Genomic DNA, 23,237 nt, shown 5'->3' on the forward strand with positions numbered 1-23,237 from the left:
AGACTAGAAATAACCCCACTATACAGAAATAGGGGACTGGCTGAATAGACCATGGTAGACTCACATAACGGAATACTATGTAGTTGTTAAAAATAAGGAAAACCTCTACATACAGGTATGGTCATCTCTCCAAAATATATTGATGAGCTGCAGAACTATATATAAAGCATATTACTTATTGTATGAAAAAGGGAGAAAATAAAATTATAAATGCTTATATTTGCATTAAGAACACAATAGAAGAATAAACAACAAACTAATAAAATGGGGAAACAGGGGGAATGGGAGGAAAAATTAAATAAAATATTTCAAATCCAGACAAATAAAGATAATTCATCTATTCGTTTTTTTATTTTCAACATTATATTTCCAGGAGATCAGTTTCACCAGCATTATATATTGGATCTGATAACTAATAAACTCTTGATATTCACCAAAGGAATGACAGCCAAATACTATCCTCCCATTTAACTTCTCTCTATTAGTGTTTGTGTGGTCTGAATCTAATTAATCAGATGACACATCAGAATAACCTTCCACTGGAAGAACTTCAATGAAAATTTCTGTTTATTTAGCTCAAAAAAATCAGACACAGAGTCGTTGCTAATGGAACCAAATCAGTACTGTCTTATCAGCTACAAGATGGCTTTTTCAGTTTTTCATTTTTCCAATTTGCTTAAAAATTCAATGACATTATTAAAATAAAACCTAACTTCTCTTTATCAAACCACAAAAAAGTCATTCTCCTACTCCATATGATAATGAAACTTATTTAATGTTACCTAGCCCCTTTTCCCCAAATGTACAATTCTAATTTTCTGAATGTTAAGCTTTATTTATACAATGTGCACTTAGATTATAGTATTTTAATCACTAGATTTATCATACTTAAATTTGCAAACTTTTAACAACATGACACAAAATACTAAACAGGTTTTAGGGGCCAATTATTTTAGATTACACTTTTGATTGCTGAAGAAAAAGAGGAACTATAAAATTATATGTAATTCTAAAAAATAAACACATATGTTGAAGTTTTCCAGATGTTCAGTTTTATTTTTTCTCGAAAGCCTGGTCATATTTTTTAAGACAGTTAATCTACAAATCAGTTAATCAACCCCCAGATAATTAACAGTTTGTGGTACAATTCTTGTATTCTATTCATTCAATAAATATTTATTGAGCACCAACTGTACATCAGGCACTCTTTCAGGTTCCCAGGATACAGCAGCAAACAAAAGAAACAAAATCTCTCCCCTCCTGGAATGGAGGAGCCTATGTGTAAAGCAGGAGTTTAAGTGCTATGAAGAAAAATAGAGTTCCGGGTGCCTGGGTGGCTCAGTTGGTTAAGCGACTGCCTTCGGCTCAGGTCATGATCCCGGAGTCCCGGGATCGAGTCCCGCATCGGGCTCCCTGCTCGGCGGGGAGTCTGCTTCTCCCTCTGACCCTACCCCCTCTTGTGCTCTCTCTCTCTCTCTCTCAAATAAATAAAATAAAATCTTTTAAAAAAATAAATAAAGTTCCTCATCCTTTACTCCCTATCCCAATAAATGGCAACCACACTCACCTAGTTACTTAAGCAAGAGCCTTGGAATCATCCTTGATTCTTTTCCTTCAACCCTCATAATTAATCCAACATTTTGGCTCTACTTTCTTTTTTTTATTTATTTATTTTTATTTAAATTCAATTAACAATATAATGTATTATTGGTTTCAGAGGTAGAGGTCAGTGATTCATCAGTCTTCTATAACACCCAGTGCTCATTACATCATGTGCCCTCCTTAATGTCTATTACCCAGTTACCCGGTCCCCCCCACCCCTCTTGGCTCTACCTTCAAAATGTATTTTAAATCCAGCTACTTCTTATCACCTCCTCCCAACACTTTATTGCATGCCACAGCCACCTCTTGCCTCTCATTACTGCAAATACCCCTTGACTGACTTCCCTCTTTCCTCTCTTACTCCATCTCCACACAGCACCCAGAATGTTCCTTGTTTAACCTAAGTTAGAGCATGTCACTCTGCTGCTCAAAACGCTCCTGTACCTCTTTCTTAGTCTACTTAGTCTACATGATCTGGACCCAGACTGATCTCCTACCATTGCCTCCCACCATTATGCTTCTCCTGAGGGCTTTCACACTTAACTGTGCCCTCTGTCTGGAAAAGACTTCTGGAGAGTCACATGGCTTGCTCCTTCACTCTAGTCAAATCTTTGCCAGAGCAACTTTTTCTAAACACGTAATCAAAAACAATACCCGACCATGTGTAACACTAATCACTAAATAGCATTACTTTATGCATCTGTTTGCTTGTTTATTCTGAGTGTTCCACAAGAATGTTAAGGTCCATCAGGGCAGGAACTTGTCTGTGTGGCTCCCTGCTGTACCCCAGAGTTGAGAAGAATATCTGGTGCATAAAAGTTGCTATTTGTTGAATGAGTAAATTCATGGATAAAGCGACTAAAACGATATAGCTGTATAATATATAACAATGTATGAAACTGTATATAACACAGTACATAGAGTATAGTACTCTTCTAATACCTAATGTAATAAAACGGATACGGAAAAAGTTAAAAAGTATGCAAATACAAGAGTTTTGACAGGGTGGTAGGATTAAGTTTTTGTTGTCTGTTTCTTCTATCTTTTTGAAAGTCATGTAACATTTAGAATTAAAATATAAAAATGTTCCTTTTAAAAGGGAGCTATTATTGGGGCACCTGGGTGGCTCAGTCGGTTAAGCAGCTGCCTTCGGCTCAGGTCATGATCCCGGGGTCCTGGGATGGAGCCCCGCATCAGGCTCCCTGCTCAGCAGAGAGCCTGCTTCTCCTTCTCCCTATGCCTGCAGCTCCGCCTACTTGTGCTCTCTCTCTATCTCTCTTTCAAATAAATAAATAAAATCTTTAAAAAAAAAAGGAGCTCTTATTAAAAATAAGCAAACAGCAATGAGAGATCATTTCTTTCCCCTCACTGATTGTCAAGGAGGATTATATCAGAATCACTGGAGGGGCTTTTTTTTTTAATATTTTTTTTATTTATTTATTTGAGAGAGAGAATGAGAGAGAGAGCATGATGGGGGGAGGGTCAGAGGGAGAAGCAGACTCCCTGCCAAGCAGGGAGCCCGATGCGGGACTCAATCCCGGGACTCCAGGATCATGACCTGAGCCCAAGGCAGTCACCCAACCAACTGAGCCACCCAGGCGTCCCTGGAGGGGCTTTTATAACTGTGTCTTAATCTCCTCCTCCATTCTCCACTCCATCCCAAAATAATTATTTGATGGGTCTGACCACTGATGAATATTATATCCCTCAAATAGGTGAGTAAAGAAAAAAAAAAAAAGGCGAAGAACCACTAAACTAACATAACTCCCAAAACAGAAATACTTAAGTCCACAGAGCAAACTCAAAGGTAACAGGGCAGAAGATGACTCACACTATCTGAGTAACTACTACATAGCAGGTACCATGAAGAATGCTTTATCTCCTTTTTTTTTTTTAAATACTGTTCCTGTAATGTACATGGCATCATCCCCATTTTAACAGAAGAGAAAAATATGTCCACTCAAATGCTAAGTTCCTTATAAAAATAATTAATAGCTTAAAGAGGTCCACGCATGTGCCAATAATGACAACGTCATGAACCAAGGATTCTGCTTAACTGGTTTCTGTACAACTTAGGTAAGAGGGGACGCAGAGGATGGAAAACAAAGCCATGTGGCCAAAGGCACGAAAGTAGTAAATGCAGAAAACAGGTCCCCATATTTAATTATCAAATGACATTGAACAAAACAGCAATTGAAAACATCCCAATTTGTTTTCTGTAAGAGACAGCTTTACAAACAACTTAGCTAAATAATCAAGATAAAAAATTGTCCCTAACCAATAGTACAGGTTTGTAACAACAAAATATATAAAGCAAAAGTCTAAAAGGAAAGCACAAGCAAAAAAAACATTTTTAAGATAGCCTGGACTACAAAAAATTAAACTTCTGTGCAGAAAATGATACCATCAAGAAAATGAAAAAACAACTCACAGAATGGAAGAAAGTATTTGCAAATCATATATCAGGTAAGAGACATATCCAGAATATGTAAAGAACTCCTACAACTCAACAAAAGAAAGGCAACCCAATTAAAAACTGAGCAAAGGATCTGAATAGACTTTTCTCCAAAGAAGATAAACAAATGACTAATAAGCATGTGAAAAGATTAGCCATTAGGGAAATGCAAATTGAAACTAGAGTGAACTGCAGCTTCAAACCCACTAAGACAGGTAATATTAAAAAAAAAATCATACAAAGTGATGACAAGAATGTGGAGAAACTGGAACCCTCATGCATTGCTGGTGGGAATGTAAAATGGTGCTGACATTTTAGAAAACGGTTTGGCAGGGGCGCCTGGGTGGCTCAGTTGGTTAAGCGTCCAACTCTTGGTTTCAGCTCAGGACATGATCTCAGGGTCGTGAGACTGAGCCCACAGTGGGCTCCATCCTGAATGGAGCCTGGCTGCTCACCTAGAAATTCTACCCCTATGTATATACCCAAGAGAAATGAATACATATGTCCACACAAAAATTAGTACAATCATGTTCATAGAAGCAGTGTTCTAACAGCCCCAAACGGAAACAACCCAAATGTCAATCAACTCATGAATAAATAAAATGTGGTATATCCATACAATGGAATACTACTCAACAATAAAAAGAATTGAAGTACTGACACAAGCTACCACATGGATGAGCCCTGAAAATATTATGCTAAGTCAAACACACACACACACACAATCCCACATTGTACAGTTCCATTTATATGAAATATCCAGAAGAGGCAAATGCATAAAGACAGAAAGTTGTGATTGCCTGGGGAGTGGGGAAAGAATGGAGAATGACTACTAATGGATGCTGAAGTGACGAAAATGTTCTAAAATTAAATTATGGTAATGGTTATACAATTCTGTGAATATACTAAAAACCAGTGAATTATATACTTTAAAGGGGTGAACTGTTTGGTGTATTAATTATATCTCAATAAAGCTATATATTTTTTAAGAATTTTATTTTTTATTATTTTTTTAAGATTTTATTTATTTATTTGAAAGAGAATGAGAGAGAGAGAGCATGAGAGGGAGGAGGGTCAGAGGGAGAAGCAGACTCCCTGCTAAGCAGGGAGCCCAATGCAGGGCTCGATCCCGGGACTCCAGGACCATGACCTGAGCCAAAGGCAGTCACTTAACCAACTGAGCCACCCAGGCACCCCTCAATAAAGCTATATTTTTAAAGGCTGTATATTTCACTGTTAAATTTAAAAGCTTAAAAACAAAATCTTAAATAGCATAAAAGACTGAATGTTAATTGCTAGTACCCAAAGAGCAAAATGAGGAAATGACTTCTACTGAATAGTGATATGAAAGAAGACTAGAAATAAGCGATGGGATTTGAAAAATGAAAATATGGAGCTATCGTTCATGAGTGATTTCTGATCAATATTTTAGTATTAGCACTACAGAGCAGGAATCAATATTATTTTAAAAACAAGACAGGTCCTGGGGTGCATGGGTAGCGCAGTCAATTGAGTGTCCAACTCTTGAATTCGGCTCAGGTCACGATCTCAGGGTTGTGAGATCGAGCTCCGCGATGGGCTTAGCACTCAGCACAGAGTCTGCTTGAATTTCTCTCGCTCTGCCCCCTCCTGCTCATGCATGCATTCTCTCTCAAATAAATTTTCTTTTTTAAAAAGAAATTAAAAATAAAAATTAAAAAAAAAAAAAGACAGGCCCTAATATCTTATGGGCTTCTTTCCTCATCTGCAAAATTAGGACTTGCAGCTAACAAAATAATTTTTAAGATGAAGACAGAGAAGGGGCACCTGGGTGGTTCAGTCATTAAGCGACTGCCTTCAGCTCAGGTCATGATCCCAGGGTCCTGGGATTGAGCCCCACATCAGGCTCCCTGCTCAGTGGAAGGCCTGCTTCTCCCTCTCCCACTCCCCCTGCTTGTGTTCCCTCTCTCGCTGTGTCTCTCTCTGTGAAATAAATAAATAAAATCTTACAAAAAAAAGATGAAGACAGAGAAGAAAGAGACGGCTGCTTTCCCAAAAGAATTTGTTAGGCAACAGCCTCTATATGTGTGGATATGCTTGGGCCTTTCAGAATACAGTGAAACAGGAGAGGCACTCCCTTATGATATATGGGAATTGACTACCATTGCATGCACTGTTCAAGATTAAAATAAGGAGAGCTATACAATGAAAAAGTCAAGCCACTGTGGCTCCTCAAACAAAAACGGGTAAGACTGGAAGACTAATTTGGTATCCCAGAAGGGAAAGAAAGCAAGTAATGATTCACAAGCAACAGCCGGCAAAGGAAAGACTGGTTAGGCAATGTAGCTAAGTGGATTTTTGTGAAGAGCAGATATTGTGGGGATGGGTATACTAATCTTACATTTACCACAACTACTGTTCTTCTCTTCTTTAGTTCCTCTTCAGTTACAAAACCCAGCTCAGGAACAGCTAAGAATCTAGTGCTTTAGAAATGCTACTTCAAAAGATGGAAGAAATGGAAAGGACTATGAAGAGCGGTAGAGGAATTTGAGATTTACAGTTGAGGGGAAAGTTAAGGAAGAGAGCCTAATGCCTTAATCAAACCTATGTAATGACTGTGATGGAAAAACAGAGGGGATAATAATGATGGAGGGGCATCCAGGGTAAGGTGTGGGCTCTGAAACATCAAGTCTGTGCAAGCTGCTGCCTCTGAATGGGATAAGGGAAAACGGTGAGATCATCCCCTATGAATATGGGCAGAAACCACCTAGACTAAAGACAAAAACTGGGTACTAGTACTTGCATTACAGGATGTTCAAGTGCTTGAATCTTGGGGATGACAGTAAGATTTAGGGTTACCTGCCAAACACAGGACGAGGCCAAAAATTAAGAGCCCCTAATAATGATCCACGGAGCCAGGAAAAGCAATTAAAACTGGTAGGATAGGGCAGTCATTCTCAAACCCCTTTTTTTTTTTTAACCATGTCCCCTTAGGGCAAAAGATCCCATAATCCACCTACCCCTACAAAAGTCCACCTTCTAGGGAAAAAAGAACTCAGTGATAACAATGAAGTAAATTTTAGGGCAAATGGGTAACATATTTTAACCATAATGCATATATCCTAAGTCAAGACACTAGAAAATTATAGGCCGAAATTCAGTTGAACAGATATGCATTATGATTCAGTGGAGGGTTAACATAATAAATCACAACAAACTACACTGATAACACTAAATTAAAGTCACTTATCATATAAACCAAGAACGACAGCAATTGAAAACCACAACCAACTCAAGACAATATTGATGGTGTTCTGATAAAGAATCCTTCCTAAAAACTCTGGTAATTCCAACTGCTCCAGTGGGAACTTTGCTTGGCTGCGAACTGTAGCTCAGTAGCCAAATTTCTTAGTAAAATACTGAAACAGCAACCTCAGTAACTCCAGTAACATTTTGTGCTATAAAAACCCAATGTTAATAACCATTAATAATGCACTTAGAATACTAGTAAGTAGTCTGTAGTTTTTATAAAAGATTATGAAATAAGGATCATTCACCCTTTAGAGCTCAAGAAAATGGGAAAAGAAAGGAGTATGACGGTCATGATCCCAATACAATAAAGGGACTACTCAGGATGTTCATGACCAGAGAAGGCACAGAGGGAAATAGGCTAACAATGTGCCCGAGAGAAGAAAGATGTGCAGGTGGAGATGAGGAGTAAAGCCTCCAGCCTGCTCCTCCTTCATTCAAACACTCTTTCATAAGGCAACTCTCCCTATGGAAAAAAAAAAAAAAAGCAGTGAGTAATAACTCCTTTTTTGAAGGGAGGAACAGTGTCCCAAGACTGTACAAGCTGGGTAGGTGAATTATCTATCTACTGACTGCATGGAGATCAGGAGGTACAACAGAAAGGATGAAGATGAGTTAGTTCCAGGGCACTAGTAAACAGAGGGGAAAAGGAAAGGTGACTTGAAATTGAATTTGGTGAGTAATTAACAGGAAGTACAGACAGATGATAATCACCAATGGAGACATAACAACAGAGATTAAGAATGCAGACCCTGGATCCAGGCAGCCTGAGGAGGAATCACCACTCCCCCACTTTCTGTGTGACCTTGGACAAGTCACTTAACATCTCTGTGCCTCATCTGTAAAATGAGGGGAATAATAATATCCACCTAATAGGATTGTTCTGCGATTGAAATGTTTCATTTGTAAATTGCATAATACAATGTCTTGCACTGTACATAGTAAGTGGTGCCTGAGTTTTGATAAATACACGAAGTTGAGGTACGTGGAGGTTTGTTTTGACATCTACAAATAAAATGGGGGTGAGGGGGCAAAGTAAGAGTATAAGGGGGTAGGCAGAAGGGGTAATAACTTTTTCTCAACGATGAGACTACCATAAGGCTGCACCTTTGGAAAAGGTCTTCCTACTAACAGGGTTCAGCAAGTACCCCGTCCCAGGAGAGGGGCGCGGGTTGAGGGAAACTTCCTTCCTTCCAGGCCTAAGATTTTCAGAAACTCGTTTCTGAGAAGTGGCTGTGATTTTAAGAAGGCACGAGTTTAACTTCCGATCATCAGACCGTGGGTGAATTTATGTTTTGTCTGTTAAGCAGGACTTAGGTCTAGGACAGGATGGGGTTTGAGTCGGAGGGGAAGGGTGATGTCCCCAAGGGGAAAATCTGCTAAAAGCCACCATCTGCCGGGCGCGCTCTAGTCGCCCCAGCTCCGTGCTAACCTCGGAGGGAGAACCAAGACTGCCCCAGCCTGGAGGAAGGCAAGAGGAGCCTCCAGAGTAACTGGGCTTTGGGCGCCGGCGGTCGAGGAGGGACCCACGTCCGGGCTGTGGAGGGAGACCCGCCTCGCCGAGGGTGGAGGTCGCTCGCTGGGATCCTCGAAGGGAGGGGCCGGCGCTGGCCCTGCGGGCGGCCGGCCGGGCGCAGAGCCCTGAAGGAGCCTGGCCCCTGTCCCGCCCGTGCCCGCCCATCGGTGGCCCCGGTCCCCGGGGTACCTGAGGGTGGGCCCGATGCAGGCCGTGTCGGTGCTCTCGATCTCTCGCAGGATCCGCTCGTGCTCCGCGGCTGTCTCCAGGCTCTCCGCCTCCGCCATCTTACCCCGCTCCATAGACTGGGGGCGCCCGGCAGCGCGTCCCCTCCTTCAGCTCCTCTCACCTTTGGCTCCCTCTCTCACCCTAGGTTCCAGAGCCTCCCCAGCCTCCGGCTACCCGCAGGACGACCCCTCCCTCGGGCTCGGCACGCCCCCTTGCATCACCGCGTCCGCTGACGTCCCGCGCAACGCCTGCTGGGACCTGTAGTTCTCTGGGCAATGACCGACTGGGTCCTGCTCATTTATTTTTTGAATCCACAAATGCCTGTAGAAAACGCCACTATAAGCCAGGAACAGTTAACGACACCGCATGTGCAACGGTAACCAAGTCAGGCAATGGCACTGATTCTACAAATTCTTGTTTAAGACCCTTGCCACAAAGTGCACAAGGCCCTGTACACGCGAAAAATAAGAAAGAACAAACTGGGTTTCTGCAGATAGCGATCTTACAAGCTCTCAGGGGGAGAAAGCTGGAGAATCCCCAAATTAAGAAATAAGACAGAATGTGGCTGTGAGCCAGTTCTGAGAAGAGAGTGCAGGGATCAGTTCTGGCTGTGAAGGATTCATAGAAAGACTGGGCCTGGTAGTTTAAAAGGTGTGATTGGAAGGTGTTAGGAGCGTCCAGAAAGCCAACAAAAACTTCATATGCTCTGGCGTGTACAGAAGTAGTAGTAAAAGATGGGGCTGCAAAGGTACCCTGAAGAGAAATACTGGGCTGAGAAATTTGTACTTTATTCTAATGGTTCCACTGGTCCAACAACTGACTGCATCAGAAGCACTTGGAAATGTTTTTTTAATGCAGACTAAAGGTCCTAAACCATCTGGACATTCTGATTCAGGCATTTGCATTTCCCCAGATTAGAATTTCAAAATCATATTTATTGATCACTGCTTGAGTTTTTACATGATACAGTGAATGGAAATCTACTGGAGGTTTTTAAGAGTGACACAATCAGAACCTTGGCATAAAACTTGGTCAAGAGCAAGTATCTGACGTCTGCAGAGATAGAAAATTTGGAGATGGCTGAACGCTATAAGAATTTTAAGGCCTAAACCAGGAAAGTAGCAATGAGAATGAAAGAGAATGGAGAAATGGAAAAAAGCAGAATTGGCATGACTTACTAGATATGGGAATGGAGGACTTTGGGTATCACTCCAAGATTTGGAGCAGAGTGACTGGGAGAATGATTTGCCATCAACAAAGAGGCATGTAAGAACCAAACTGGAAGTTGAGGGTAAATCATTTCTGCTCCAGCCACATACCATGGATTATTTATTACACGATCATTAAAGAGAAAAAGAAAACACTCTATATTCAGATACGAAACTGTCTCCAAATTGTAGGGTTGAGTGGGAAAAAGCAAGGCATGAAACAGTATACAGAATATGTTTTCACTTGTTTTTTTGAAAAGAATATTTATATATATGCTTATATATACTTGAAATATGACATAGAATATTTCTGAAAAGATACCCAAGGGGCGCCTGGGTGGTTAAGCATCTGACTCTTGCTTTTGGCTGAGGTCATGATCTCAGGGTCCTGGGATCAAGCCCCACATTGGGCTTTATGCTCAGCATAGAGTCTGCTTGAGATTCTCTCTCCCTCTCCCTCTGCCCCTCCCATTCATGCTCTCTCTCTCTCTCAGATAAATAAATCTTAAAATATATATATATATAATATATATATATAGCCAAGAAATTGTTAACAGTAGTGGCAGCCAGAAGCAGGATTGGAAGGAAGGGGCCTAAAGTAAAAGAAAGGTCATTTTTAATTATGTATGCACTTTTGGAATTCTTTCCCTTGTGCATATACTGCTTTTTTCAATAAAAATAGTAGTTATTAACTGAAAACACATTTTAAAAATAAACAAACCAACAGTGAGGAGAATGAGTTACAAGTCCTGGTGTTTGCCAAGAACTGAGTAAGTTGCTAAACCTGTCTGTTTCTCGATAATCTCTGGCTGTCCTCATTTTATTTAATTACTCATGCTTAAACAATCCCAGACAGATGTAGGAGAGGCAGGGAAAGTATGGAGCCTTTCATATTTCTAAAGATCTCTTGAAATACATGACAGAGGGTCCCTTCAGACACGCATTTTAACATCTCACTCAGCAAAAAAAATTTTGTCCATTACAGGAAGCAGACTGATATGTAGATCAGATATGTATAGTAGCGATTGAAGTAGCTTCCGCTGCTGTCAGCAGCTTTTCTGAGCCCTCGTAGAATCCAGAAATCTCATACATTACCAACAAGGGTGTCTGGAGTGACGAGTGTACAAAGCTACAGTGAAGACAGCCTGCCTAATGTGAATGCCCTCTAAATAGAGAGAATGTTAGGTCAGTGTGGAATGACCCGACAAGGACTCAACTAAGAGTCAGGGGGCCTTTAATTCAGCTCCGGCACTGTAGTTAGACTGTATCGAGCACTTTCTGTGTGCCAGGCACAATACACAAAGTAAGCACTTCACGTAGATCATTGAATTCTTACATTAATCCTTTGCAGTAGATACTGTGTATCCCATTTTATAGATGAGAAAGCTGGGAAATTATAAAGCTGAGGTAATACCTCAAGTCTCACAGCTAGTAAATGATGAAACTGTTATTTGAACTGAGGTCCATCGCATTCTACTGCCCATTTCCTGACCATTCGGCCATACCATCCCACCCATACCCTCCACTGCCGTGAATTGATTGTGAGAGCTTACACGAATCATTCTGTCTCTCTGCATCTGCGTCCACATTACTATCATGGATTGTGAAATTTCTCAGCCCCCTTCCAAATCACCTTAAAGACCTCTTCACAGAACTACCTCCAGGGAAATGCAAATCAACCATTACATGGCTTGACTGAGAGTTTTCTCAAATCGTCACACATCAGCAGACCTTTCCTAATAAATGTATTGAAAAACATCCGCAGAGAAGTGGGCCTGCACAGTTCAAAGCCATGTTGTTCAAGGGCCGACCGTGTTAATACATGACTCTACCTTGTTTCCGTCACACGGTGTGAAATTGAGCAGCAGCAGTAATGACCCTACCGTTCATTAAATGCCTGTGGGGCTCCAGGATAGGCTTTCCCTCACTCAGGCTTCACCATCATCCTGCTGTGCGACAAAAATGGTTTTCTCCATTTTAATGATGAAAAACTAAGGCCTGGTGTGGTCCAGTAACTTGCCCAAGGTCAGATGGCAAATAGCTTGACAGACTGAGGTCAGTAGCCAGGCCCAACCTCAAAGCTCATACACTTTCTTTGACTGTTTTGACTGTTCAAGTCTGTCTCTCCAGCTGTACCGTGAGCTCCTTGGGGGCAGGGGTTGCCCCAACAGAGGGCTCGCCAGGTAAGACCCGACCTGTCCTGGGTGCAGAGCATCATGCTCCTTCCTTCTGTCTCTCTCCATAGTCCTGAGGTAGGATTCCATGCTGGCGGGAGGGTGAAGGAGAAGAACAATCATTGAACAGCACATAAAAGCAGCTCAGCCCCCAGGGCTCTCTTTGTCATGTTTGCTGCTCCAGCCTCTTTAGGGGCTGTGAGGAGGCCTCCCTGGAGTCTGAGCTCACTGGGTCCCCTGGGCGGTGATGTCAGCCTCCTGCTCTGTCAGACCCTTGAGGCCACAATCCCACTGACATCACCCATGTTTCCGCGGCACTTAGTAAGGAACTGAGACCCCGTCCACAGGCCCCTGCCTGAGACAACTTCTGTAATCATGATTTTGGGGGTCCTTCCCTTTGCCCAGAGGTCTCATTTCATGTGTGAGCAGTTTTTCTTGCCATCTCTCACCCTAATTTGCCTATCCCTGAAAACGGTAAGCTTCGCTCATTACTTCGCTCTACACATACACTGCCTGGAATCTCTGACACACCAACATAAATCAGGAAACACAGGGAATTAAAAAAAAAAAAATCTCCCTCAATGATCTTGTCAGACTGGAAAAGGGAGAAGAGAAGCAAGAGGAAATTCGGACAACTTGTCAACTTTTCCAGGACCTGACTGTCGCAGGGCTGCTCCACTTTAAAGTGGTTGGGAACTTGTAAGGGCTTCAACCCTGCATTTTTGGGTTTTTAACTTGTCAGTCTTTGTTAGCCATAAAGAAGCCATCTCCATAGAAGGCTTCTCCCCTCCATTTTGGCAAAGTAGTCATCAAACAACCAAATAGTCGCTTACCCAAATACCTGGCACTATGGGATATGGCTGAAAATACAAATTAGACAGATATTCCTCATCTTAAAATCCTCACATCGTTCCCATTGCACTTAGAACAAAATCCAAATTTAAACCATGGTCCTGTGCACCTTCCCCCCCGACCACCCCAGCTTCATCTCGCACCGCTCTTCCTGTGTTCGCCCCCTCTGGCCACATCAGCCATCTTACAGACCGGCAAACACACCAAAATCTTGACCACTTTAGGCTTCACAATTTACATTTCTGTTGAGGGCTGCAGGATGAGTGGGAGTTAGTAGGTCTTAGATCAGTTAGGTCAGTTATCTCCTGAGAGACAGTGACAAACAGAATGTGACTGATGTGACTAATGACTTGAGCATGGTGTTTGAAGTATTAAAAGTCCACATTGAAAAGATCTGGCAGGGGATGCCTAGGTGACTCGGTTGGGCACCTGCCTTTGGCTCAGGTCATGATCCTGGGGTCCTGGGATGGAGCCCTGCGTCGGGCTCTCTGCTCAGCAAGGGGTCTGCTTCTCCCTTTCCTCTGCCCCTCCCCCTGCTCCTTCTCTCTGTGTCTCTAGCAATCTCTCTCTCTAATAAATAAATAAAATCTTTAAAAAAAGAAAAGAAAGAAAGAAAGAAAGGAAAGATCTGGCAGGCCTGGCCATAAGAGAAGTAATGATCAAGCCAGGGACCTTGGGGGGCACCTGGGTGGCTCAGTTGTTAAGCATCTGCCTTTGGTTCAGGTCGTGATCCCGGGGTCCTGGGATCGAGCCCCGCATTGGGCTCCCTGCTCGGCTGGAGGCCTGCTTCTCCTGCTCCTCCTCCCTCTACTTGTGTTCCCTCTCTCGCTGTGGCTCTCTCTGTCAAATAAATAAAATCTTAAAAAAAAAAAAAAAAAAGCCAGGGACCTTGGGATTTGGTCAAGGTGCTGCTCCCATAGAGGAGGGAAGGCAGGGGCTGAGTTAGTGCACTAAGTTCCTCTGCAGTCACAGCACTGGCTTACGGTTAGAAACTCGCCTGAGAAGATGAAGACCCCATTCTTTTCCTTCACAGCACTCATCCCAACTTATAATCATATACTTGTTGTTTGTTTCTTTGTTTCTTTCTCCCTCAATGTAAATCTAAGGGTGCAGGGACCATGTCTGAGTTGTTTAACGTATACCCAGTATCTAGATCACTGCCTGGTATACAGTAGGTCCTTATAAATCTTTATTGACCAAATGAATGATAAAAAGTGATCCCTGCACTTAGAGAGTGTCTTGTCTCATCTAGGGAAGCCAACTAGCACACACAAAGCAGTTATAAATTTTGCTTTATAAACTGGATATGCAAGAAATGGTGCATTACTTTAATTCTCTTCAATCAAATTGAATCTACCTCTGGTGAGCAGAGATTTAGTCTCAATCCAGGCTTGGGCAAAGGCCCAGGGGCCTTTCCTGAAGCAGAACATTCAAGGGGTGCTCTTCAGCTGTCATGTTCATTGAACCAGCCCTGGGCAGGGGGTGGGGGTGGGGGGGTCCACAGCCTCCAAACCACCCTTCCCCTTAGGAAGCATTTTGGGGTCGGTAACCCTGGTGTCTGGGGTGCATTGGTTGGCCATTCTTTTCTCACTACTTCCATAGGGCATCCCAAGGGGACAGGCCAGGGTTCCCACATGCTTGAGAACCCCTAAATCACCCCCAAATCTTGGAGAACTCTTCCTTCCCTTTACCCTCTCCACTTCAGCCTCATCCCTTCAGACACTGGCATGCTCTCTCTCCTGATACCCTAGGGTGAACCCACTGAGGAACTCAGAGTTCCCTCTGACTACTTTCATTTCTGTCTTGCTATTGCAAATGGCTCTGTGACAATGGTATCCAAAGCCAGACTGCCTCCCTGGAATGGGAGAAGGAAATCAGGAGAGTGAAAGACAATGTAGAAGCTCAAGACATTATTCTGCTCTATACCAAATAGGAAACTTCACAAAGACAATACAATCAAGTGCTCCATCGAAAACAGCCAAGTCCCAAAGTGTACGGTGTGATCAGGGGTGTTTGGGATTAGTTTTTCCTTCATCTCCCCAAGTCTGTCTTAAGCTCCCTCTCACAACCCCTGTGCCCATCCTAGACAATCTCATTCTCCTGTACCCTAGAGAGACATTCCTGAATACACATTTACACCATGAAGTCTTGTCAGTGATTCTCCTTCCACGGTGTCTTGGACCTCCCCACCCTTGGTCTAGCACCACCACTACCATCAGAAGTTAAGGTTTAACATCCTGGGATGTTAATTCTGGGACTTCTATAATAGTCTACCAACTCATTTTCCTAAAACCCTCCTTCCCCATCATTCATTCCTTTGCTCTTCTATTCCAAAATCATTTTTTTGAGCAACTACATTGACACTCACTGTGTAACCCTGTGCAAATTTCCCAGGCCTCAATTACCTGTAAATCAGGATGATAATGGTAATGAGAATACCTCTCTTCTAGGATTGGTATATTGTTATAAAACAGTGCCTGGGGGGGCTCCTGGGGGGCGCCTGGGGCGCTCAGTCATTAAGCATCATGGTCCCAGGGTCCTGGGATCGAGCCCCGCATAGGGCTCCCTGCTCTGCAGGAAGCCTGTTTCTCCCTCTCCCACTCCCCCTGCTTGTGTTCCCTCTCTCGCTGTGTCTCTCTGTCAAATAAATAAATAAAATCTTAAAAAAAAACAAAAAAAAAACAGTGCCTGGCACATAATAAGTGCTGGATCAGTGTTGGCTATTATATTGTGGCCACTGTCATTATGGTTGTCGTGGCTTGCTAGGCACTCTCAGGTGCTAGAGACACAGTGGTAACAAGTGAGACAAAAATCCCCGTCCTGGGGCACCTGGGGGGCTCAGTCGGTTAAGCGTCCCACTTGATTTCCACTCAGGTCATGATCTCAGGGTTGTGAGATCAAGCCCCACATGGGACTGCCTGCTAGGCATGGAGTTTCTTAAGATTTTCTCTCTCCCTCTCCTTCTCCCTCTGTCATTTCCCCACCTCCCTCTGTTAAAAAAAAAAAAAAATCGTGTTCTTACAGAGCTTACAGCATAGGTGGAGGACAATAAAAATGTGTGTGTTTGTGTGTGTGTGTGTGTGTGTGTAAAAATCTCAGCTAGTTACAGGGATTATTTACAGAATTAAAATGGAGGTTATTTCACCCATTAGGATGGTTATTATTTTTTTTAAAAAGCCCAGGAAATAGCAAGGGGTTGGTGTGGATATGGAGAAATTAGAACATTAATGACTACTGGGTGCAGCCACTGTGGAAACCAGGATGGCAGTTCCTCAAAAAATTAAGCACTGAATTATCATATGATCCAGCAATTCCACTCCTGGGTATATACCCAAAAGAACTGAAACCAGGGACTCGAACAGATACTTGTCCCCAGTACTCATAATAGCATTATTCACAATAGCCAAAAGATGAAAACTACCCCAATGTCCATTCACCTGTATGTATGAGTGTGTGTATATAATATATGATATGGTAATATATATACATATATCCATATGTACATATATACATATATCATATATATATTACATATATGTGAACACTATTCAGCCTTAAAAAGAATGGGCTTCTGACTTGAAGACATAATGCTAAAACAAGCTAGATACAAAAGGACAAATATTGTGTGACTCCACTTCTGTGAGGTACCTTGAAGAGGCAAATTCGTAAAGTCAGCAATTAAATAATGGTTGGCAGGGGCTGGAGGAGCAGAGGGAGATGAGAGCTGTTGTTCAATGGATATATACAGTCTAAGTTTGGAAAGATGGAAAAGTTCTGGAGATGGATGGTGGTGGTGGTTACACAACACTGTGAATGTACTCAATGCCACTGAATTACACACTTGAAATTATGAAGATGGTAAATTTTGTACTATGTATATTTTGCCACAATAAAAATACATAAACATTTTTTTAAAAAGCTGAGTGACATAATAGTGCCTGCACATGTAATTTCTAGATTGATGATCAGAGAAGGTATCTCCCTGAATGACAAGAAAAAGCCAGCCATGTGAAGATGGCGGGTGAAGGGGAAGCAATCAAGACAAAGGGTAGAGACAGTGCAAAGCCCTAGGCAGAAACACGTTTGAAGAGTTCTGGAAACCTAAAGAAGGCTCATGTAGTAGGAGCATATGGGGCAACGGCGGGGAGAGTGGCTGGAGTGGAAGGTAAAGGGTGAATCCAATAACCACTGACAACTCTCTCAAGAAGTTTTTCTATAAAGGGAAACAGAAATGACGCAGATGTTAAAGGGGCCTGTGGGGAGATTTTTAGTTTAGTTTAGTTTTTAAGATGAATGATCCAGCAGAGAGAAAGAATTGACAAGGCTAAAAGAGAGAGGCAATGTTGTAGGACAACATCCTTGAGTAAAGAGAAGGAACCAGGTCCAGACCACTAGTGGAGTTTCTGGTGAGTGGTGATGCCAGCCTAAGTCCCCGATCCTGTATTTCTCAATTGTGGGTCTGGGCATACATTCCTGTCCTTGTGTTAAACAATACTGAAATCCAGTAATGGTAATTTAGCTGGTGGCTCCAGGAAAGACCTGCTCCTGGGAGAGAAGACTGTGACCCAACTAAAATGACTTACTCATCAAGACTCCTTTAGACCTTCACCTCACTGAAGACTTCACCTCATGCTTACCATTCCAAAACTCTTATACACTTGCTCAATCCTACCCAGCTCTCCACCTGGCAGGAGGCACCTTAAAATCACCCAGCCCTAGCCCTAAAACATCCTGTCCTCATGTCCCTGTTTGGAGACACTGCTAAGACTCCAGCAAGTGGTGTTCTCCATTTTTGCAGCGAGTCTAACAAACTAAGCTTACCTTGATGAACAAATTTTACTGTTGGTCTTTGGGGAGTTAACACTGGCTTTTGATGGGGGCTGGAGTGTTCATCCATTGGCACAGGAAGTTGGGTATAGATGCAAGTGCTTGGAGGGTTAGGTGGTGGAGAGGTGATGGAGCCATCTTTCTAAAATACAGAAATTATACCATGACTACCATGTATTAGTTCCCTATTGGTGCTGTCACAAATTCCCACAAACTTAGTGACCTGAAACAGTACAAATGTATCATCTTACAGTTCTGTAGGTCAGAAGTCTGAAGGGGGTCTCACTGGGCTAAAATCAAGGTGTCCACAGGGCTGCATTCCTTCTGGAGGATCCAGGGGAGAATCCATCTCCTTGTCTTGCACAGATTCTCCCTGCTAATTGTGGTCCTTCTAAAGCCACCACTCCTGTCACTCTGCCCTCTTCTTCTATCATTACAACTCCTTCTCTGACCCAGACATTCCTGGATCCCTCTTTTACTCAGAAAGGCCCTTATAAGCCCGCTCACGTTGGGCCCACCTAGAACATCCTGGACAAACACCCAAATCAAGATCCTTAATCACATCTGCAAAGTCCCTTTTGTCAGGTAAGGTAACATATTCATCATTTCTAGAGATTGGAACACAGAATTCTTTGGGGGCCACTATTCTGCCTACCACATACTATTATAAACCTATGATATTATAGTTTATAAGAAATATATATGTTTTGTCTTCACCCATAGTTCCTGGCTCACAGCTTCCAAAACCCTTGGAGTTTCCCAAGGGATGAGAGTGATGGGATCATCTTTTGTTATAACACTTCAACTTCTGTCCTCAGTTCCTGAGTGGAAAAGATAAAATGGGTGTCTTGTTATTCATAACAAGCCCCCTCAACCACACATAAGTTGATGTTAATGAGGTTACTTTTGGAAAGCCCCTAGGCAACCTAAGGACAGAAGCTGGTTGCCAGGGAAACCAGCCAGGTGATTAGAGGTTTGGAACTTTCAGCTCCACCCTCTTTCAGGCAGGGAATAGGGGCTAGAGATTGAGTTCTTTTTTTTTTTTTTTTTTAGGTTTTATTTATTTATTTGAGAGTGAGAGAGAGCACAAGCGGGGGTCAGTGGGGAGAGGCAGAGGGAGAAGCAGACTCCCCGCCAAGGCGGGGAGCCTAATGCGGAACTTGATCCCGGGACTCTGGGATCATGACCCAGACCGAAGGCAGACACTTAACTGACTGAGCCACCCAGGCGACACCAGATTGAGTTCAATGGGTCAATGAAGTTCACTAGGTCAATGGTTTTTGTTTTTGTGTTTTTTTAATTTTATTTATTTATTCATGAGAGATAGAGAGAGAGAGGCAGAGGCAGAGGGAGAAGCAGACTCCCTGCTGAGTCCCACCCGATGCGGGACTGGATTCCAGGACCCCGGGATCATGACCTGAGCCAAAGGCAGATGCTTAACCGACTGAGCCACCCAGGTACCGTAGTGGTCAATGGTTTAACCAGTCATACCTACATAATGAGGCTCCATAAAAATCCTTGAGTCTGGGGTTTGGAGAGCTTCCAGGTTGGGAAACCAGAATGCATCCTGTGCCAGGAGGGTGGTGCCCCCCCAAAAGCACTGGGAGAGAAGCTCCTGCATTCAGATCCCTTCCAGACAAAACCTGATAGATCTCTTTGTCTGGCTGTCCATTTTGTCTGGCTGTCCATTTGCATCCTTTAATATCCTTTGTATAAACTGCTAACCTAATAAGCAAACTGCTTTCCTTAGTTCTGTGAGCTCCCTAGCAAATTAACCAAACCCAAGGAGGGGTGCATTGGGTCTACAGCTGATTTGATTATAACCGATGCTCAAAGGGTGTGAGGAAAGAGTCATTTCCTACGTTGCTGGTGGAAGTATAAATTGGTTCAACCATTAAGGAAGGCAATTTGGCAGTACTGGTCAAAATAAGTGTCAATATTTTTTAATCCAACAACTGCACTTCCGGAAATTTATTCTACAGATATTCTTGCACATGTATAAATGACACACCATCCATGCACCACTGTTTGTAATTGCGAAAAGATTGGAATCAACTTAAATATCCACCAGCAGAGAAATGGTTCAATAAATTACAGGCATACCATGGAGATATTGTAGGTTCAGTTCCAGACCACCGCAATAAAGCAAATATTACAATAAAGTGAGTCAAATGAGTTTTTTTGTTTCCCAGTACATATCAAAGTTGTTTAAACTACACTGTAGTCTATTAAGTGTGCAACAGCATTATGTCAAAAAACCTACAATGTTTATATCTTAATTAAAAAATACTTCATTGCTAAAAAATGTTAACCATCATCTGAGCTTTCAGTGAGTTGTAATCACTGACCACAGATCATATAACAAATACAACAATGAGAAAGTTTGAAATATTATGAGAATTACCAAAATGTGACCTAGAGACACGAGGTGAACAAATGCTGTTGGAAAAATGATGCTGATATACTCATTTGACAGATGCTTGCCACAAACTTTCAATTTGTAAAACAAAAACAATATCTGTGAAGCACAAGAAAGTGAAGTGCAGTAAAATGAGGTATGTCTGAATGGTAAATCCATACAATGAAGTACGACACCGTGGTAGAACAAATAGGAAAGCTCCCTGTATACTGAATCAATAATCTCCTAGATACGTTATTTTTTTTTTAAGTTTTTTTTTATTTACTTGACAGAGAGAGAGACAGTGAGAGCAGGAACACAAGCAGGGGGAGCGGGAGAGGGAGAAGCAGGCTTCCCGGCGAACAGGGAGCCCGATGTAGGGCTTGATCCCAGGATTCTGGGATCATGATCTGAGCCAAAGGCAGACACTTAACGATTGAGCCACCCAGGCGCCCTAGATACATTATTTTTAATAAGCCTGTTATTTGGCATAATTTTAGATTTAGAAAAAAATTGTGAAAATAGTATAGTACAGAGACTTCATGTACACCCTTCAGCCAGTTCAGTCTCCCCTTATCCGCTTATATTACATGTGTGAAAGGGACCCAATCTAAAATGGAACTGGAGGACATGAACTGGAGAATCTCATGCGTGCACCCTCAAAGGAATGAACTTAAGAACTGAAAGACTGGGGCATCTGGGTGGCTCAGTCGGTTAAGCATCTGCCTTTGGCTCAGGTCAGGATCCTGGAGTCCCAGGATGGAGCCCTGCATTGGGCTCCTGGCTCAGCAGGGAACCTGCTTCTCCCTCTCCTCCCAGCTCAGGCTCTCTCTTGCTATCTCTGTTGCTATCTCTGTCTCTCTCAAATAAATAAAATCTTAAAAAAAAATTTTCCTATAAATGCCCAATTTACAGAAGACTAAGACTTATCTCCTGACCAATGAACAGCTGCCAAGAAGTTCTCCCCAGTCCCAAGCCAGTGAACTTACTGCTTGGACTCTGGTTGGACTTCCCCCTCTTTGCACTCCTCACCCATAAATCAGCCTGCCGCAAACCCTCAGAAGACCCGCCTGAGGCTTGCTATAGCACGCATTTCCCAAAATGCAATTCCTCCGCTATTTTCGGATTAAACCCAGTTTCTGGTAGTTTCAGCTTGCCTCGGTCTACCTCTTTATTTAGGTCTACACATGATACGTGTCAAAACTAAAAAAACAAATATGGGGACATTTCTGCTAAATAAACTCTAGACTTCATTCGGATTTCACTGGATTTTTCCATTAATGTCCTCTTTCTCCACCAGGATCCAACCCAGGATCTCCAGTCTGTGGCAACTTTTTAGGCTTTCCTTGTTTTTCACAACTTTAGTGAATTCCTTGAGCCATACTGGCCAGGTATTGCATAGGATACCACTCAATTTTGGTTTGACTGATACTTTTCTCAGGACTAGACTGGGGCCCTGAGTTTCTGGAAAGAATACCACCACGGTGAAGTGGTTTCTCTTGGAGTCACAGTAGGTGACGTGTAAATCCATACTCATCACTGGTGACATTTACCTTGATCACATGGTTAAGGTGGTGTTTGCCCGGTCTCTCCACTGTAATATTACTATTTTTGCCTTTCCAAACTCTATTCTTTGGAATCCAGCCACTAAGTCAAGTCTATTCTCATGTGTAAAAAGGGAACTAAGCTCCACCTCTTAGAGGGAATATCTACATACGTTAAATGAAATTTGGGGGAAAGGAAGATTCCACCCCCAACACCACCACCATTTATTTACTTATTTATTCAAACATCAATCTTTATTTTATGTTTCGGGTAATAATGCAATACTACATTATTTTACTGCTCAAATTGTTCGAGCTTTGGGAGCTCCTTCAGGTTGGTTCCTGCTTCCTTCCCATAGGCCTCGATCCTGTCATTTCTTTGAGCATTTCCTCACTTCTGATGGTTGCCTGGAGGCCAGCAGTTACCCCACTCTCTCAGCACATGCCCCTTCCTCTGTGGCTTCTGGTATTTCCTCCCCTGAGCCCTGGAGCCCCCCTACTCTTTCTCTCGGCCTGGGCTACACTAGCTCTTTGTGGAGGGCTGAAATCAGAAACACCGCACCTCAGCTGTGTCTGTCCTCAAGACAATTAAGAGGCCCTGCGTGAAAGCCCAGGGGTCCTGCTCCCAAACCTCCTTCCAACTGTGGTGCACTGAGTCCTCGGGGCGTGGAGGTGGGGGCCACGTCTCTCATGTGGCCACCGTCACCATGGCACTCTGGTGCAGCTTCTCCAGGGACCCGGACCCAGGGAGCCAGGTCTGCAGGGGAGTAGCCTTTCTCCAGAGTTCTCAGGGAGTGCCTGGTGAGATGAAGTCACAGCTTTGTTGAGCTCCAGTGACCCACGCCTTGGGATCTCACTCTTCTCAGCTCTCCTATCCAAAGTTTATCCCCTAATCCAAAGGTACCGAGTCCGAGTTTTCCTTCTGAGATGACTGACAGAGAAAACTTTCCCTCCGAGGATACGGACAGAGAAAGAACTGCAGGGATGTGGGCCTCTGTTGGGATCCGTAATTTTCGCTAAGCACCAAGTGGCAGGGGAAGGTGGGGTGCAAGCATGAACGGGGGTGTGAGTGGGCACGGAAGGGTGAGTGTGACCTCACCTTTGAGCTGTGGGTGCCTCTTTCATTCCTTGCTCCCAGATTCTAA

General features: G+C 42.9%; 1 protein-coding gene across 1 annotated transcript in view; it reads right to left on the reverse strand.

Moving 5' to 3' along the window:
* EXOC6B (exocyst complex component 6B) overlaps positions 1 to 9,272 on the reverse strand; it is a 557,753-nt gene extending 548,481 nt beyond the window's left edge. The window contains exon 1 of the mRNA XM_081797284.1: positions 9,051 to 9,272. Within this exon, the coding sequence (XP_081653410.1) occupies positions 9,051 to 9,163 (113 nt within the window). The 5' untranslated portion in view covers positions 9,164 to 9,272. The remainder of the gene's footprint in view (positions 1 to 9,050) is intronic.
* Between the last annotated feature and the right edge of the window lie 13,965 nt (positions 9,273 to 23,237).

This window comes from Leptonychotes weddellii, chromosome 10, assembly GCF_054177405.1.
Source record: "Leptonychotes weddellii isolate Sample4059 chromosome 10, ASM5417740v2, whole genome shotgun sequence".
NCBI classification, from domain to species: domain Eukaryota; kingdom Metazoa; phylum Chordata; class Mammalia; order Carnivora; family Phocidae; genus Leptonychotes; species Leptonychotes weddellii.